We start from the raw sequence: 20,000 nt of genomic DNA, 5'->3' as shown, positions 1-20,000 counted from the left end.
TTGAGCGCCCCAAGAAGAAATCGATTAAGCCAACGCAATGCCGATCTTGGATTACGTGGTTTGCTTTAAATAACCAAAGTAAACAGCGCCACGTGGCTTCTATTGTGCATTGCCCAATCAAACACGGCCACGTTTTTCTATTGTGCATTTTGCTGCACAGGAAAAAAAAAAAACTGAAATCTAACGTCTTTTATAACTCGAGCCCCTATGGGGCCCGAGTAATAACAAAACAACCTGTTTAGCCAAGTGCAATTTAGCAGGTTCTTATATTTGGGTTACAGCTAAATTATGATTTTACTGTATTGTTGAGTTCACATACTACAAATTTAATTTCTTTTCAAGGACTTCTAACAAATGAACTATTTCTTTACTTTTGAATGCAACTTTGTTGTTGTTGAAGTTAAGAGCATCTTAACTTATTTAATTTTGTAAAGAATTAAAGGGTTCATATTTCATTATTGATTTGTACTTTCATTTTTGCCCCGAACACTTGTGGGTGGAGAAACCACGTGTTCCAATTGTCAAAATTTTCACAACTGTTCCGCGTTTAAGTAGTCCGGCGTTCGAGCGTTCCACCGTTCCGGCATTCCATGTTTCCGTACAATTTGTAAGCACTCGCCTCGTGTCGCGTCTCTTCTACTAATTCTGCGAATTTTTGAGGACGAAGGATAAAGGAAAACACGTTTTTTAGTCACAATGTCCAAGGATTGACAGGCAACAGTATGCAAAGTAACTAGAAAAGACTCAACCGAGAGTATTGAAAGGTTACTGAGCTCAAGGTATTAAAAATAGCACGTTGTCTACTTGTGATTAGATCATACCGCAAAATTAACCTTACCTCTTTTCCTCCGGACTGTGGCTAAGAAGGCAGAAGTAAGAGGCGATTAATCAAAGCAAACATGGTTATTTTCCCTTGAGTAAAGAGACTGAATGGCATACAGGAACAACAATATCAACGATGACAACTGTTTTACCTTGGCAGCTCCATGGTTGTCCAGTAATAAATAAATTATCATAATTATTGAAAAGGCGGGAATATTATCATAGATTTTCAAATGGTGGGAAAATATTAAAGTTTGTTCTTGTTGGTCCCAAGGGGGTACAATGAAGCAGTGTTTGTGTAAACAGAAACAAATTAATTCCATTATTCAGCCTATTTATTTCAACTGCAAACATAATTAACACCAGCAATTTTTCAATACCATGACAATGACTTTCTTATGTTGCGTTGAACGTGCCATAAGATTTTCCTGGAAGAAATAAACACGAGGTCTACAAAAAACTTGTGAACAAATTGGTTTTCAATCTGTAAGGGTAGACATGCCACTCCTCTGAATACCGTCACAATTTTTACTGGGTCTTATTTAGGGCTACCAGGAGCTCGTGTCCGGGGGATACGTATCGCTTGCTGCGTTCTCAGTTATACAGTATTAGGGAGCTTAAGCAGGCGCGTTTGTGAGACGCGGACGGCAACCGGAAGAGGACATTTCTCGTACCAGGACAGTGGTGTCTCCTAGATTTTTATACGAATCATTTCTAATGGAGAAAAGATACTTAGCAATGTAAATGTCGTTGTCTCATTCCCGTGTTCCGGGTTTAAGTATTCCGGCGTTCCGGGTTTAAGTACCAGCCAATGAATGAGGCTTTAACAGATTTGACCAGTGCAGGTGAACGTTATAATCTGAGATCTAGGAACAAAGCCTTCATGTCCTCGTTTTATTTACAAGGAACCCGTTGATTTTATGACCTTGAACGGCCGACTACAAATAACTATCGCGACATTAACAGCCCTTTTAGTACGGTCACGTAACATTAACCGTATTTACTGATAGTGCTGTAAAATCTCATTTAAAGAGAAGAACAGATACTCGTTTATGTGCACAATACATCGAAGCATAAAGTCTGCAAATACTTACCCCTGCATAACATTTCAAATTCCGTTTTCGGTGAATCTTCTCATGATTACCAGTGCCTCGTTAATCCAATTTACTACTAAGACTTGTTTGCATTAGTAATTAACACGAAAAGGGATAACTTGGGAATTTCTAACAATATATCCTTTAATCTAACCCAAAATCATTCAGATATCCAAAACGTCCTATGCATGATCCATTTCCTTCGCTTTTGGGTTTGTCAGCATTATGATTTGCAATATTTCAGGCTTACGTGTTCACAAGTTTGTTTTTGAATCTCGAAGATGTTTAGATTTCCAATTACAAACTCTGTTTTGATTGTTCACTCCACCTCAATGTGTAAATAGTTCACCTTGAATTCAAAATAAATACGTTCCGTTTCTGAGAAAACAAAACAACAACATTCTTTTACAAATCGTACCGGGTATTCCTGATTTCTGTATTAAATTTAACTTTCATTTTCCAAATGGTCTGGATAGCACAAGTGTTGCTAATATTTTTAAAAATACAAACACACTTTTAAGTTTAAGGAACATGCTTCGATGTTTCAAACATCATTTTGCATTTACCTGTTCATCCACGCTTTTGGAAAAGTGTTACATACCACGTGCTTACATTTAAACGCATACCTGAGGTAGCTCCTATAGTTGTGTTTACGAGCAAGTGATCTCCTTGGCTAGTAATACGATGAAATGTGGATGACCTCGGTACATTGTTAACCAAGTACGTTCCAGCAAGTTTCCTCTTTTTTCTGCTGTTATGAAATAGACGGCTCGGCCTTTTCTCTGTAATTCTGCTCGGTTCTCGGGCACGTCTATGTCAATGCACACGCAAATCACAACTAAAGTAAACACACTTGTGCTTATCGAGACGTGTATTTCTCCTTTGGAATCAAGTCTTTATTACCATTGAGAATCAAATAACTGTACAGCCTTTCAAACTACATCACATTTATTTTCTAAAGAGCTGATCACAGTCTCCACTGATGACATCAAATCTTGTAAAACTAGAACAGAACTATATACACAAGATGGCAGTGAACAACGATCGCTAATATGGTTAGTTGAACAAAGGATAGAAGCTAGACCACTACAAGAAACAAACTGTTTAACAATAACAAACTAAAAAACGCAACAGACAAAAAACTTATCTCCGTAGTCAATGGTACACTGAGCGGGAGGCTGTTTGTTCGCGGTGAAAATGGTACAAGCGTGAAGCCATTTGTTCGCTGTGCCAATGTTTTTACTTTGTCTTCAGAAGATCCCAATATGGCGTCCATTTGTTTGTGGAGTTATTGTCTTTGTCGCTGTCATCTTCAGAGTAGTTCTCAATAAGGTACCCGCTGCTCATTAAAGAATTTGTATTTTGACTTGTATCACTTTCAATAGTTGCGTCCATTTCAGTTACATTCGAGTATATTTTTGTTTCATTCAGTTCGCGGAACGACTTGTTTCAAAGCTGACGCTTGACATCTTTTAGTGGGGGTCTACCGCGAAAAGCCTATGCCTTTCTTTGTATGTGTTTTGAGCGCCCCAAGAAGAAATCGATTAAGCCAACGCAACGTCCATCTTTCACTAATCCGAAACAAGGCATCACAGTGCTGTTCATGATCTTAGGGCGCGATCCATTCAACCAAAATTTCCGACCGGTCCGACCGGGAAAAGAGGACCACCTCAAAAGGTGGACCAGTTTTTTCGAAACTTTTCCGGTTGGACCGAACCGATCCATTGAGTTTTGGACCGAAATTTCCGGAAATTTTGGTTGAATGGATCGCGCCCTTAGATTACGTGTAAACAGCGCCACGTGGCTTCTATTGTGCATTACCCAATCAAAACACCGCCACGTGCTTTCTATTGTGCATTGCCCAATCAAACACCGACACGTTATTCTATTGTGCATTTTGCTGCACAGGAAAAAAAAAACTGAAATCAAACGTCTTTTATAACTCGTGCCCCTGCGGGCCCAAGTAAAAAAAAAAGACTTCCCGTCTGGGCTAAATGTGTGTTCAGATCTGTTCAAACTGAATGCTACTGAACTACAACAATCCTTCACTAATTTTTGCTTCAAAGATGACAAAAGCAATAACCTAATTACAGTTTTAATTTTATTTACATCATTTGCAATAACATTGTTCATTTAAATGGTTTGCTGTAACTTTTCTCCATTTTTTTATTCGATGACCACACAAATGCACAAACAAATCTGTTTTAAAATCATTTTCATTTACCTGCTACGTGGCCAAAAATTATGTAAACTTGTAGCAACAAAAGGAAGAGTTGTCATGATACAAGAGTTCGACCGAAAGGGATGTGATTGATTCTACAACATGGCGACTATGACATTGCACAAACTTACTCTTTTCTTACTTATGGACGAAAGTTTACTTTGCCTTTTAAGTTGGCCTTTTCTATATTGTTGAGGGTAAACACAGCTTAAAATGTCGTAGATGTATGGCCGTATTCAAAATTCCATGACTCCGCTAAAAAATGACCGGTGTCACATCGGACTTGGACCCCCCGCGGATTTGGACTCCCCGGTCCAGATCCGCTGGCGGTTTTGGACCCCCCGGAAACTAAGCACTTAATCGCATGGGCCCAAGGGCGATTAAGGATTAATTCCACGCCTATTTCCAAAGTTTTCACAAAATTGCCCTTGTCGCGAAGCGACTTCTTTTGTGTTATAGCAATTGTTCTATTTATGAAACCGCAGAATTTCTTTCCCATTTCTTTCTCACCTCAAAGAAAGTCTGTTAGAATAAATATCAAGAAAGGTTCTTGTAAAGCGCCGACCCATTTAAAATATCAATTGAAAGAAAATGAACTATAAAAAAAACGATGCTTTCAAAGACAAGATGTGTTTGCATCTACTTTACGAAATGCCGCAGCGCGTGCTTTAAACAACTATTACTGAAACTCAAGCCTAACTTCGCTTTTTCTCTTCATTGAAAATTAATATGAGAATTCATGACTCGAGAACTTTGGTTATAAAAAAGGAAAAATCTTCTGAAGCCTTGTACTCAAGTAAACTTATAAGATCGCGTCTTCCAACCAGGAGGTGTTACTTCAAAAAGTGGCACCTCCTTTGTGGAAGCGCCGCCCATTCAAACTATCAAATGGAAGAAAAAGCAACGCTTTACAAAAACGTCACAGCGCGTGCTTTCAAAAACTTTAACTGAAGCTTAAGTCTGACTTTGTTTTTTTTTGTTTCCCTTATTAAAAAGATAACACGACACTTCTATGAATTCCAAGTGCGTTATTATTTTAAGCTTCTGTAAATTCGTTTCTACATACTTTTATACGAAACGCCGCCGCGAATGCTTTTCAACTTTCCTCAAGTTTCCCCGATCCAAAATCTAACTCTGTATCGATTAACAGTTAAATTAATAGGCTGTAATATGGGACGTCCACGTCCGCGAAGGGGGACTAAATCCGCTCGCAGATTTGTACCAGGGGGTCCAAATTCGCTAGGACACCGGTTTTGGAAATTCATTTTTGATTTTTAAAGGACAGGAAATTACGTCTGTACAAATAACAAAGCTTCCGAACATCTCATGTTGCCTCAAATTTCGCGGCAATTTGAGCTGAAGAAGTATGGATAGAAAAGTGAAGGGTTTGTACCCAATCTATAAATTTAGTTTACGGCCATTGTGGCTAGAATCTGTTCGCCATTCTTCACGAAAATAATGTCAATGCAAGTGCCTTCTTAAAGAAGTTTTTGCTACTGAAATGCGTTGAACTTGAGCTAACTTCGGCCAATTTAACATAAATTCACTGGAATTTAGCCGTGTTGCCCTCAACTCCCCAAAAACGCAATATCGCGAGAGGTCTAATAAATGATTATCGCATAGAGCTAATGATCTGACGTTACTTGGCTAATGCCAATGGAAGTTAGATGGGGTCAAGAACACTGAAAAAAAATTTCAAAATCAAAACAATTGGCGATAAAGCTCTGAAAGTTTGTTAACCTATGCAAAGCAGCCTGTGACGCACTTCTTTACTGCGTTCCTGCAAACAAACCGAAAAAAATTGGATGATAAGTTCTTGCCTGCTTCTACAAGGGACGACCAATTAATTAAAAGGGACACTGATTGGTTTGAAATCAGCTTATTCAATTTGTATGTAGCCCAACGAGTGTAACTTCTCAAAACACCCTAAACGGGTCCGAGATGAAAGATCCGAGTTGATCCGCCGGGTCCGACTTTTGTACCGGCGGTGCATGCCTCATCCTAAACTCTTCAGGTGACAATATATTTCGCATTCTTGAAAATGGATTCAGAAGAAAGTGATTAAGGCGAACACTACCTGGACAAGTAACGGCAAAATACGTAGAGAGGGTCGATTTGCCACCCTGAAAGAATAAAATGGCTGACTGTTTAAGCGTTAGCCCTTCATCACTCTAAAGGGTTACACTCAAAACATCAGCCTTTCAATCTTTTCACAGTGGTAATTCGACTTGTAGCAACTCACCGTTGATAAAACCACATTTTCGCCTTTTACTCTCTCATCCACACAGCACCAACCAACACAATCATTTTTCTATTGCCTCGCTCCAAGGCTGGCAATTTTTTAAGCCATTATTCCAAATCTGGAGGACAAAACAATAAGATTGTTTTGCATTTGAAAGGTTTGTTTATCTCAGGAGAGATAACAACCATTGCTTTGTCCTCCAGATTGGAATTACTGAAATGGGTCTATTGCCAAAAACCAGAAAAACCCTGGTTGACGTTTGAAAAATATTTTTAGGATTTTTTTAAAATGATAGACAAAATAAGAGCGGACCGGGTTCGATTCCCAGCATTGGTGCCACATGTGGGATGAGTTTGTTGGTTTTCTTCTCTGCTCTGAGCGATATTTATCCAGGTACTCTGGATTTCCCCTGTCCTAAAAACACAACCTATCATTTGGCCCATTTCTAAACAGGTCCCAGGTCGATGCCTCGGCCCCAAATACAGTTGACATTTAAATAAAGTTCAGTTCATTGTTCATGAAAGATGTTATGCATCAACTGGGAACTTGGAAAAATCCCGAGTCCGATCGGATTTGAACCAATGACCATCCGTGACCTAGTACGCATGCTCTAATCACTGAGCTCCTGGAGACTCTGTGGTGAGCAAGATTTACTAAGATTTAAGATTTATTATTATTTATGCACTATTTCAGAAAATAAATAACGGACATAACACTTAAAAAAAGAAGTAAACAGACTAATTATACTTGAGTGAGAAAAAGTGGAAAAGTGCGTAGTGGATAAAGTAGCAAATGCTTTCGAGATGGCCACTACCACAGGAATTAAATGAAAGAAAAAAAAAACATATATGTATAGAAGTGCGCTGGCAAAATAGATAGTACAGAAAAACATTAAATTAATAGTAATAAATTGAGAAATTGACAAATTTACATATATATACAATATTATTTACAAGGGTGAGATGTGGGTCATATATGGTTAAATTAGACTATGTGATTGCGTGATGCAGGCGTAGTCTGTACCCACATTTACCGTCTCCGCCATGATCAGCAAAGTGAGCACCTCATCCGACTCGCTACTGGCTCAGAATGTGTGAATGATACGTTATGTTTTATCCTTTTGTCATTGGGCGAGAAGTTTTCTTCAGTAGAGGATGTTGAGGAGCTTTTCAAGTTTTTTCTTTTAATATTTCTGTCCATGTGCCATATCCAAGAACGGAGCTGACAAAAACACGTCTACTCCAACATCTTGCCCGACCCAATCTCCCCTGATCAAGTACAGATGCTCTACGGAACCACTGAGCTACTGGAGACTCTGTGGTGAGCAAGGGTGAATGCCAAAACTAGACCAAGTGTTAGAAAAGCTACAAAAATTAGGAGATCAAATTCAATCAGTGGACAAGAAAGTAAGGGGTAAGGTCGAACGTTCGAGGTATTTAAGAAGGAAACAGAAACGAAGATTAAAGGACTTGAGGATGGATTGAACTTCGCCAATAAAGAAAGAGAGTCGTTCAAGAAGAAATTTCAAGAAATACAGAATCAAGTTCACCTTCTAAAAGACGAGAAACTGTATATGGAAGTTTATCAGCGGCGCGAGAATCTTCCTTTCTTGGAAATTAAAGAAGAAAAGGATGTAAAAGAAGACACGAGGGAGGTTTTGATTGATTTTTTAAAAACGGGGCTCAGTATGGAAGATGTTGATAATTTAGAATTTCACAGGGTGCACCGAATTACGGTCGTTTCGCCTACCGTCTGTTCGCCTACGTCCAATATGTTTAAACATATGGGGTAGAAACTTAGCACTTCACATTACACTCTAATCAGTTAAGATTGTTTAAAACAGTTGATTCACCAACTTAACGTGCGGTGTCGGAGTCAGTCGATTTGACTCGTACTTGGTGCGGTGAATTCAAACAACAAATGTTAGCCGTCGCTTTTGAATTAAACAACAGATCATTGGTGGTTAATTCTAATACACTTAATGAATGTGGGGACGTTTAGGTTTTTACTAGCTACGAGCAGATCCATTCAGAAGGGAGCAGCAGCTGTGTAGTTGTGAAGCGTTCTTGTTGCCGGTCTGGTACTGCCCCCGGGCGTCGAACAGTTTCTACTGAAGTTGACTGTACTTTCTTCTCTGGATCCGCTTTAACTTCTTATCTGATATAAGCTTGATGGTGATAGAAGTTAGGCGGGCTTCACGATGAAGGAGTTCGATTAACAGGTAAAACTCTAATCTGCATTTGCCACCGGCTCGGCGGTTCAGAGTATTGTGCCACTCCTCTATATCATTGTTTGTCCGGATTGGTTACTTGAATACACTCCAATCTCCTGGATGTATTCAGTCAGGTTGCGGAGGGGCTGGGTCTCTGCCTGGACGCTGAGGTGCACGAACATGGGTCTGATCTCGTGGTGAGGCAAGAACGAGCTAATTTCTTAAGTACCATGTCCATTTGAATGATATGTTAATGGGAAGTCTCACCTTCTTTAGTATAGGCCGCTCAAGTCACAAGTCTACAGAAATAACACCTTAGCTGTTATATAAAATTTTTTGCATCTAACTACATCTAACTAACCCTAACCCTAACCCTAATATAGTCTTTACAAATGAAAAGATGTTTAGGTTAAAAATGATCGATTCGCCTTTATGTGCATTTTGCAAACGATAAATTGAATCCATTGAACATCTATTTTTCTACTGCAATGTGACGAAGCTTTTTCTTCTTGGCTTAGTATTAAATTGTAACATTAACATACAATCAATCAATCAATCCAATTTTGATCCGGGTTTATCCCCGTAAACGGGGGTGGCCGGGATTTACCCCACTTTGTCAGCAATCTTTTTAACTCCCACTCTCCATCTCGCTCGATTCATGGCGTCCTTTTTCTCCAAACCAACGCTCTTGCTCTCCTTCTCCACTTGCGTATTCCACGTCTTTTTTGGTCGTCCTCGCTTCCTCTTGCCCTTCACTTCGAACTTCAACGTTTTTCTCAGAACATGCCCATCATCCCTCCTCAACACATGCCCATACCATCTCACTCCATTTGAACCACTGTTTCCTTCAATCCCAACATTTCCATCAGGTCCTCTGTCCTCTTTTTCTCCATCAGGTTTGCACCACACCATTGCTCTCACCATTGCTCTCTCAGTCCTTCTCAAAATTGCTATATCAGTTTCCCTCAGACACCATGTCTCACTCTCATATAACATCGCCACTCTTACACAACTCCGATAAACTATTCCTTTAACCTCCAGCGAGAACCTTTTTGAGTTCAGCAACTCTCCACATTCCCTGAACTTCACCCAACATTAACATGCCATACTTCACAATAATAGATATTTTGTTTGGAATGTTCAATATAGAAGACGACTTTATCATACTAAATCATCTGATATTGACAGCTAAATTGTATATTTATAGAAGTAAGTTAAATAGTGTGCATCCGCTTTTATGCGTTTATAAGGCCAAGATTAAAGCTGTATACCAAGTGGAGAAAAATATAGCAAGTAGGCGGAACAAACTGACTAAACATACCAAGAAATGGGAAAAGCTTGTGGTGTGTAATATGTCCCTCTTATGACTTTTTGTTATTATTCTTTGACAATAATAAATATAATGATGATGATGATGATGATGATAATTATTATTGTTATTATTATTTTTGTTATTGTTGTTGTTCAATTTGTTGTAAGAGTGTTAATGTACTTACTGTTATCTTGTAGTTGTTATTTACTGAGTTGTAATTAGTAGTCTATTTCGTTTTAATATTGTAATTAATAGCGTGATTTGTATTTTAGTAATTCATAATCGTTGTATGTATTGTTTAAGTGTAAAAAAATAATAAAAAGTTCTAAATTAAAAAAAAAAAAATTCTGTACTAGATCACGGAGGGTCGTGGGTTCAAATCCCATCTAGGGCTCGGAATTTTTTTAAATTCCTAGCTGATGCATAACATCTTTCATGTATTTCTCTCATTACTCGCTTGGGTAGTCAGTTCATTATTATCATTAAAACTATACCTTGCAAATGGTATGTAGGAAAGGCAGTACCTGCAATAAGGGAGGAAATACAAACTTTACGGTTACGAAAAGAAAGCGTTATCTTAAATTGTTAAATACCAGAATCCCTCATAATTTATATAATTTATTTGTCAAACTGTACATACCATGTCATTGCTAGGTACTGAAGAATACAGAAAACCAAAGCCAGCCCTTTGCTGTCCCACTGAAAAACGCAAAGTTCATGTGTTAGCAGGTTGTCTTCAGCAAACCTTTCTTGCTGGCACACAGTCATCCCTTGGTCATTAAAAATAAGTATCAAAGCCCATATGCCCTATTGAAAACAACTAAAAATGAGAATACCACAGGCGATCTAAGCAGGTCTTTTAAAAGTTCTAGTACAAAATTCCACACTGTGATCCGTTTTTTGATGTTTTTCGAAACCGCCAGTCAATGAATGGCTTGCCACTCATGCTAGGCATTGCTTATATGCATGAAGTGCCTAACTGAAACTACTTTAATGTGAAACTGGCTTGAAGCAATCCTGCCAAGACTTGAAGGGATCTTGATAGATCCTTGTGGGTATAATATGATGGTCTTTAAAGATCACTGGCAAGATACCATGAAAGATTTCCAAAAAATAGCTTTAAAAGTTTAAAAGGAGTGAAGGATAATATTCTAACACAATCAACCATTTCAACAGCAACTGGTTTGCGTTGAACGCTTCTTTGTTTTCCGTAGAAACACAGTAACTCCTGAGAATAGTCACTATCAGACTTCTGCACTTGACAAGAATGAGAGTCCACAACCCACAGCTTTTAAAAGCCAGCAAAACCCTAAGGTACCAGACCAGACCAGACCAGGGTCTCTTCGACAGTTACAAGAAAGATCCTGGGAACGAGGTAGTAACCTGGTTTGATGTTGCTTGAAAAGAGAGCCAATCAACTGAAAAAATTTAATGTTCTTCATAAAGGTGTCAACCAATCTACAATCGTTTTTGCCAACAGACCACAGCCTAATATACATACCCATAAAGCAGCACACAGTGTGAGGGCAAGACATACCTAAAAAAGGAGATGATACTTAGGTAAAACAATCACAGTTCCCTTCTGGAGGGTAGGGTAAGTGTAATTGGAAATTTTGTAGTGTAATGGTATGCCAAAACAAAGGATTAAGACAGGAAAACAAGTTGGCAAACTCCTTTTTAAGAGAGCAAAGGATTGTAGGCGATTAAGTTCCCTATGAAGTTGAAGGGGGAAGTGAGAGACCTGGATTTCAAGGAAAATAAACATCAGAAAATCAACTGGCCAGGAGGTGACGATTTTACAGAACAATATTCAACATACATTTTTTTCCAACAGCAGGCTGCAGTTGTTCAAACGATGGATACCGCTATCCGCCAGATAAATCACTAACCAGTGGATAAGTCATAGCAAAACCAATTGCGCTATCCAATGGATAGTGACTTATCTAGTGGATAGCATTATCCACCTTTTGAACAACTGCGGCCAGAATGTTAATTCTTATGCAAGGGAGAAGGGAATGAGATGAATCGTTGTTATTATTATGCTTTTGCTTTTTCACGGCCTTGTTGTTGGTACTGTATAACTGGTTTTTTGTTGTTCACCTAGTCAAATCTGTTGACCTCAGGTGTTCACCACACTGTCCTAAAGGCCTATTTTCACCCTAGACACAATGAGATAGGTTTGTTATTGTTTTGAATCTCGAATAGCGTATTCCAATTAGCCAAATATTTTATTTGTGCCAATCTACGCTGTTGAAAACAAGAAACATGCCATTTGCCTGGTCACCAAGTGGTTTACCAAGGTGACTTTAACAAGTGAAACGGCTAAAATTACCCTTTATCTTTATGGAGTTGACTGATTTAGACATTGGTGAATCACTGAAGCCGAGTTTTTACAGTTCGGCTATTCAGCAAGAGGAAAAGAACAATTCTGAAGTTAACGAGCTAGGTGACATTTTTTCAGTGCTGAAGTGCATGGCTTTCTTTAATTAAAATTACTTTTCCTTTGTCAGTTTCGATTTGTTAGGATAGCTGGGACACAGAAGTAAAATGCTCTTGTAAAAATGCTTGTGCTCAAAAGAGTGGCAGAGGTTGCTGTCTTTGTGGAGTGGCAAGCCAAATGTGTTTGCCGTCATGTTGTTCGATACTATTCGACTTAATAGACATCAAATACTATGATAAAATTATGAAATGATAAATAGAGAATGCATTCAAATCAGGACCTGAAAGATTTATCGATATATAAGTTTTGACAAATTTGTAATGTCGTGATACACGAAATCGCGCGGGGCGTGTGATGACTGTATTCAGGGTAAAAATGGGCCGTTAAGGTCCTATTATTATTATTATTACTATTTTATCATCATTACTGTTATTATTATTATTATTATTATTATTATTATTATTATTATTATTACAGTAGTGTATTATCGTCCAGTGAGTGTACTCCCCCTAGTGGTGCCAATGAATATCCCTAACAGGAGAAATTAACGTTGAATCGAAAGGCGAGTTACTGTTAAATTGCTGTATAGGGTTTCTTAGGAGTTTTTCAGCATAAGCAAGTGCTGTCAGAAAAGGCTAGGTGTTGGAGGGGCAGGTGAGCCTGGAGCTGCTGTTAACTTCATTGACAAGGAAAGAGTTTTTTAAAAGGCTGTATTGGGGCACCAAGCTAGGGTTGTTGAAAGTTTTAATTGTGATGGGGAGGGAGGGAACAATGGGTTGTTCCAGAAAAAATCCACACCCCCCCCCCCCCGATGGATGGGATTCTGGAAATTCTCGCGGGAGGAGGGGGCAAAGAACCCTGGAAATCCAGGCGGGAGGGGGGGGGTTGAACTCGAAAAAGTCTTCAGTCATCTGAACCGATACTTCACGCGATTCGAACGTTTAGTTCGGTGACAGTTAAGCGCTCTCAGACCCTGAAAATAGTAGAAATATTTTGTTCACATATTTCTCACCTGACATAAATGATAATCTAAGTTCCTTCGCAGGTCCTTTTATAGCAGAAAACGCGAACAAGATACTTAAGAAAGAGCCGTCGCAAAAGAGTTTGAAACGCCTGACACATTTCTACTCGTACCCAGACCCAGCGTGCCACCGTTGTTTCGCGTAATGATACAAAGAAAGAACAAAGAAAGCGAAAAGAGCAAAGAAAGAACAAGGGCAATTGATTTTTATGAGCTAAGAGTGTATAAACACTCGTTCGCATTTTAGCATTTTTGCTCCTTCCTTTTCTTAGTTCCACACAACAGAATTTTTATATAATTTAGCAAAAGCTTTAGAAATTAAAAAAGAACATCTTCTATACGTGATTGTGCGTATTTTCTATTAAAAATAAATTAAATTTAAGCCTAATATTTTTTCCCGGAAATCCAGGCAGGAGGGGGGGTCTTGGGCTTCAGGAAATCCAGGTGAGAGGGGGGGTTAAAAAACGACCCCATCCGTCGGGGGGGTGTGGATTTTTTCTGGAATAACCCAATGGCTGTGAGGGCTTGACAACGAAAGGTGATAAGGTTAATGGTGTGATCATGAATGGTGGAAAGCTGGGAAGAGAGGGAAGAAGAAATGTGAGTCAGAGTGGATGCACGAGGAGAGGAAAGTGTTGTGGGAGTGTTTTGTAAGGAGTGGTGGGAAGAAGATGGGAGGGTATATCAGGAAGTTGAAGGCTTTGTGGAACAAGAAAGGTTTGAGTTCAGGGGAAGAACCCAGTTTGATCTCATAATTGAAGTGCATCGAGCTGAATCATCTGTCGACTAAAATTGAGAAGATGGTAAGGGATGAGGCCGGATAGGAGGTGCGAATCAGGAGAAGATGGCGATCAGCGAAGCCGAGTGGGTTGAGTTGTTTGGAGAAAGTGATGACGAGGAAGAGTTCTTGGATTTGATGCTGAAAGTTCAGAGGGATGTCAGTCTGCACCCTGCGAGCAGAGCCTCCTTTTGTCTTTTTCTTTACTGAGGAGGAGAAAAGTAGGCTCTGCCCGAATTGCGTCAACTCTTTGAAGCCGCCGCAGCCCAAACTTCTGGACTAGTCAATCTTGTTTTCTCTCATCAAACCGGTTTTTCCAGTGCGAGCGTCTGTTTAGTGACAAAACCGATGGTTATAATTGAGCCCGCTGGCATGAAAAACCAAGATGGCGGCGAGATCTGGCATATTAGGCTTGGGTTCGAGACTGTATCCTGGCAACATGCAGCGCATATTCAAAAAAGATCTTACTCAATTCATGCAGAGCCTTTCTCGAGAACGCCAAAATTGAGCAAGCAAAAGAAAGGCTCTGCTAGCAGGGTGGTCAGTCTGGTGCATATGGCGTTGCTACAGACTGAGTCAGGCTGTGAGAAAACGAGATGATTCTGAGAGTGAGGTCAAGTTTGAGGTTGCTGAAGGTGGATTTGGAGGAAAGGAAGACATGTTGGTTGAGGGTATTGACAGAAGGGTCAAGGTGGTGGTGGAGAAGGTGCATTGTTTTGGTGTTGAGGGAGCGACAAGAGGGCTGGAGGACAGGATGCTAAGGGGGAGAAGGGTGGCATTGATGGAGAGATCAAAGTAGTTGTGGAGTTGGTCACTTTTCTCAGTGATGATGATCATAAGAGTGGCAAGCAGTGAGGAGGAAGAGGTACTTTGAAGATGAGAGCAGTCTTTGGTAGTGAAGAGTGGGTTCATGTTCCTGGGTTGAAGGCTCAGAATAAGAGGAAAGCAAATAGAGAGGTGAAGCTTGTGCAAGGGCTGATGCATAACCTTGTAAAGGATGGGATGTTGGTGTCAGAGATCAGGACAGGATGGGGGTGATGGGTGTGATGGGGAAGAAGAAAGGTAACAAGTTTAAGAGGATTGAGGAGATGAGGAAGGGGACTGTGCTTGGGAGGAAAGTGATATCAGTTGAATAGGAGGTTGTCGCGAAGGGGACAATTGTAGTGACTTCGATCTTGAAGAGCAAGATCCAGTCTGGGAGCGCAAAAAATTTGGTGGTTTGTAGACAACTTAACAAAGGCTACACAGAACACCTTGTTCAAGAATAACCAAAGACAAAAACATTGTACAAGGAGTTTGGGGGGGGGGGGGGGGGAAGGGGGTGGCAAGCAGAACATGGGGCCAACTCAAGCACCAAATACAGGCGAGGCAATGAGGTTCTGGAGTAGGATTTGGTTGGTGAAGAGGAGGCATAATGAGGACGCTAGTTGGTTGGAGGAGGTCAGGGACAGGGCAGGTAGTGTGGAGAAGCAAAAGAAAGTGAAAATTAGTGTTTAGGATGTGGAAAATGGAATTCAGAAGATGGCAAATTTAAAGGCTCTGGGTCTGGATGGTGTAAGGGGCTTTAGGAGCTTTTAAGTCAATACCTGAGTTGATTTTGGAGAGTTTGCAGGGTTGTCTGGATGGTTGGGAGGTGTCAGAGTGGATGGGAAAGGGAAGGACGGTTTTAATGCAGAAGGATTGTGCAGAAAGACCAATGCCTAACAGCTTCAGACCAATAATAGTCTAACCCCCAAGAGGCGTTAAAAACCTCTTTAAAATTCATCTTTTTAACATTCACATCATTGACTGATGAAGTCCGGTTGAAAAACGGACGAAATATTTCATAAGTTTTAACTTTAAGCTCCGAGTTTGTAAAACTTTTTAACTTTTAATAATAGTGGAGTTCCGCGCGCCAAAGGCGCGCACACGGAGCACCATGATTAAGAAACATGGCAACCCATAATTGCGAGAAATTAGTGGCTGTCTGTACATTTGTTTTTGTCACAGAACATAGGAGTGGAGTTGAGGCTGGGCAAGTGTGTTGTGTTGGTGTTGAAGCAGGAGGTGAAGATTCATTTTGAAGTAACTCCGTTACCGGATGGTCAGGTGATGGTTGAAGTTGAGGAGAATAGGTGTACTGTAAGTACTTGGAGGGTGTGGATATTATGCAGAAGAGGATGAAGGAGAAGGTCAAGCAGAAGTAGTTGAGGAGGGCAAAACTGGTGGCAAGATTGATACTGTATGGTGGGAATTTGATTAGGGTGATAAATGCATGGGCTATAGGCGTGGTGGGGTACAGTGCAGGGGTTTTGGATTGGAGTGCTTGGGAAGGGTGATGGATGCCAAGATGAGGAAGAGGTTGTTGAAACAATAACTTACCAACATAATAATTGTTGCGATCAACCGCTTTTCTTTAAACATATTTTTCAGTTGCTTCAATGGACCCATTAGAAAACAAGTACTATGAAAAAAGAAAAAATGGTTTTGTTTATTTTCCAATAATTGAAAACCTGTCAGTTGTAAATAATTTGCCACCAAAAACATTTACCATACATGTTTTTCAAAAATTGCAAAATCGAGAGTAAAGACTAAATAATAATAATTATTATTGTGCCTAGCATAATCTTTTCTCTCACTTTTCAACAGGTCACCTAGGAACCAGAAGTTTCGATATTTTGAAAGATCTCTCTTTCATGATTTGAACCCATGAATATAACCACCATAAGTTGGACATCTCAGATGGTTATGTATGAAACCACTGCAAATTTTTTTTGTACGTTAATATTAAATAGTGACTTACAGTACATACTGACTAATGGTAACAAAAGGATTTGAGGTACATTGGGGTGCTATTTTAGAAAGTATGGGTCCATATTTGCACAAACTAATCAAAGGAAAAATGTACAAACCTGATAAGTGCTGTTACATTACCAAGCGTATAGAAAACTGCAAATAATTTAATATTCCTCCATAACATTATCATTCCCTGAAAATGCAGCATATTTAAAAGTTAAAAACATTGGTGACAAATTACCCCCTAATTTTGGCACAAATTTTCAGCTTTAATTTATAATTTCACGTGTGAAATTACAATGTTGGCATGGCAACTTTCCCTACAGTGCCAAAATGGCCTCTTATGAACGTAATTTGTCACATATGATATTAATAGCTAATCAAATGGTATACTCGTGAAATTAGGGAATAATTTCACTTGCGTCTGGTCTAAAACCAAATAATTATTTGATTTTGGACAAAACGGCATTACGCATGTGAAATTATTCCCTAATTTCACTAGTTACGATTTGATTACCCATACTAATGAGTGACTTCAAATGCCTGTGAACTAAAATTTCTCTGCGTGTGCAAACACAAACACAAAAAAATTATAATACAGTAGGGAAGATGAAAAAGAAGAGAACCCAACAAAAAATGAAATGGTCTAAGCAACTTCAATACAAGTCCACCTGTTGCAAATAACACATAGAGTATTATATACACCCAAGAAGGTAGCAGGCAAAGTCAAATCGGGGAATGCCTACAACACATGGTGGGAGGAAAGCTTTGAACCCAGGGCAAATTCAACTTTGACATGAGACCATGATGTAATGATCTTGCCATTTGTTTGCCAACTGGTTATAAAAAAAGAGTGAAATGTTGCAAGGCACCCACAATAAGGCAACTGTAAGATACAGGCTTTAACTAGACTTGGGGTGTGTTTGATTGACACAATTCCGAAATAAGAGCATGTGGAGTGATAATTTAAAATGGTATGTTTGGCATTTTAAAGCATGAAGGATAATAAAGATATGTTTAATAAAACACCATTTTAGTAGGTGTTTGACAATTTTAACATGAATCTCCATAAAAAGAACTTCTTTTCCATGTATTCCTATTCCAGAACACAGTTAATCAAACACTTCCTTACTAATGATGTGCCATTGTGATAAACCATGCTATGTCATAAAATTTCTAGAGCTCTCAGATTGACCGGTCATAGCAATCTTTTTCTTTGAATGACCACCCGTAAACTCAATGGCTATGTTCCACAGTACAACCCACTAAACTTGCTTACTTTGCTTAACCTTCCTACAGTTTTGTTTTTTCTGCTTTACAACAGCTGAGAGGTCTTACACTGGAAATTTTCTCTAAATAAGAGACATTTTAATTTGACAACCTTACCTTATTGTACATTCAACTACATCTACTTTAGGAAATACTGAATAGTGACCTACCACAAGGGAGAATAAAACACCAATACAAAAACAGGCAATAAACCCTTTAATTCTTGTTGACCAACTCAATGTGGTTGCATCGGAGATCTGAAATAAAGTCCCATGTGAAAAAAAAAATTCTTTTTTGCAGCAACTTCATGGATCAGAAATAACCTGGAACCGATTTCAAAATAATTTGCCTTAAACAAGTACATTTCGGTCATTTGGTTGACGTCACCAAGGAACACAATAAATGGTATTGTGTAACATAATACAAGCCATGTGTAACTTTCGGAGCATCAGATCTGCAGTGCAAAATGCCTTGCTCGCTTTAGTATTTAGCACAGAGTCTTCTGTTACCGATGATAAGTCCTAACACTTGAAAATCGATGCCACCATATGTCAATAATGAATATCCTTTCGTGTTTTGTACAATGTGCTTTGCACTTTGCGCGGAAACTTCTGAAATGTTTCAGACCTTATACGATATCTAACGATTGTTTCGTTAGTTCCTGCTTTTCTACATTGAAAAATTTAATAGGATTCAAATCCAGACCGGCAAAATTATTCCAATCAATCAGACAACAAGTTGCAAAAAAAGTAGAGACACTCACCTCCTTGGAGCATTATTAATTTACCTATTATCTCTCACACTGCAGCCCCCCTCCCCCCCTTATCAGTGTTGCTAGCAATACAAAACAAGTCAACATTGAAAGGGGGAGAGGGGTGGGGAAGTGGGAAAGGTTTGAATTCTAGATATGGCGCGAATTGGAAGCAAGAAAAGGTATTTTTGAATGAAAGTGTCTCAACAATTTTGCAACTTGTTGTAGTATCGTCTGGGCTCACTGAGACTGCAGGGATGTTCGATTCTGCTTACCAGACGAGTTCCTCTTTGAATGAACTGATTCCTAAGGGTAAAATTTTTGGGAAACTGATTCCTACTAATTAATGAAATATTAATGATTCCTACCACTAAATTTTATAGAAAAATTTATTCCTATAGACCGATATTTTGGATATTTTATCAGAATCCCATGGGTCTAGTCTTTTTCGTACGGAAAAAATGACGCCATATCCTATTATTCAAGAAAACAAGGTCAACAAGATAGGTCATCCATGAATAATTCCCAATAGTCGACTTAAAAAGTTGCCGACATCAACAATAGAGCGAAGTTGGATAAAATTTGGAACTTCTCCTTCCAACTTACGCCAATTATTAAAGGTTTAAGCTGCAAAATGATTCGCCCGATATTATCAAAACGTGTGCACCTAGTTAAAATCAAACAAAACTTCATAAAGGCGTTAAATCACGCGTTGTACCTCGGTAATAAGTGAACCATCGTCTGGTTCTTGGCCTGTGATGGAAGCCTTGATTTTCTGTATGGTAGAGGGCGCCATCTTGCCCAGATTACCCAAACTTCCATGCGAAAGTGCAAGTACCAAAAAATTGACAACAAAGAACTTTCATTTCCGTCATGCAAGATCCCCGTCAGTTATTTTTTTATTTTCGATGGTACAATTTAATGAGAGTCATCTAAAAAAAATTGTTTTTTTTTTTAAATTTAAAACAAAAACAAATAAACAAAAATACAAAAATTGCAGAGCCTGCGTTTACAAACGCTCAGCAGAAAAACTAAAAATGAAGGTACGTTATGTATGGTTACT

At 39.1% G+C, this 20,000-nt stretch overlaps 2 protein-coding genes across 2 annotated transcripts in view; one reads left to right on the top strand and one right to left on the bottom strand.

Annotated features, from left to right (window-relative positions):
- Positions 1–3,995: 3,995 nt before the first annotated feature.
- On the bottom strand, positions 3,996–19,812 carry LOC138052555 (vesicle transport protein SFT2B-like). Its single transcript, XM_068899098.1, has 8 exons — positions 19,656–19,812; positions 18,357–18,443; positions 17,034–17,110; positions 16,504–16,585; positions 11,405–11,440; positions 10,544–10,602; positions 10,398–10,427; positions 3,996–5,917 (listed from the first exon to the last, which is right to left on the bottom strand). The coding sequence occupies exons 1-8, from the start codon at positions 19,731–19,733 to the stop codon at positions 5,878–5,880; spliced, it is 489 nt and encodes a 162-aa protein (XP_068755199.1). The 5' UTR covers positions 19,734–19,812; the 3' UTR covers positions 3,996–5,877.
- A 179-nt stretch (positions 19,813–19,991) lies between these two features.
- LOC138052553 (quinone oxidoreductase-like protein 1) overlaps positions 19,992–20,000 on the top strand; it is a 16,735-nt gene continuing 16,726 nt past the window's right edge. Inside the window, exon 1 of the mRNA XM_068899096.1 lies at positions 19,992–20,000. This exon is cut by the window's right edge and continues 146 nt beyond it. The gene's annotated coding sequence lies outside the window, so the exon portion shown is untranslated.

Source organism: Montipora capricornis, chromosome 6 (assembly GCF_036669925.1).
Source record: "Montipora capricornis isolate CH-2021 chromosome 6, ASM3666992v2, whole genome shotgun sequence".
NCBI lineage: Eukaryota > Metazoa > Cnidaria > Anthozoa > Scleractinia > Acroporidae > Montipora > Montipora capricornis.
Note: the sequence above shows the minus strand (reverse complement) of the source record. Positions and strands in the feature narration are given on the sequence as shown.

Coding starts and splice junctions, on each gene's coding strand:
- LOC138052555 (XM_068899098.1), bottom strand. CDS start 19,733: ATGGCGCCCTCTACCATACAGAAAATCAAGGCTTCCATCACAGGCCAA. Junction 11,441..16,503: donor TCGCAACAATTATTATGTTG/GTAAGTTATTGT, acceptor CTCCTTTTTTAG/GTATGTCTTGCCCTCACACT. Junction 10,428..10,543: donor CAGTACCTAGCAATGACATG/GTATGTACAGTT, acceptor CCCTTATTGCAG/GTACTGCCTTTCCTACATAC.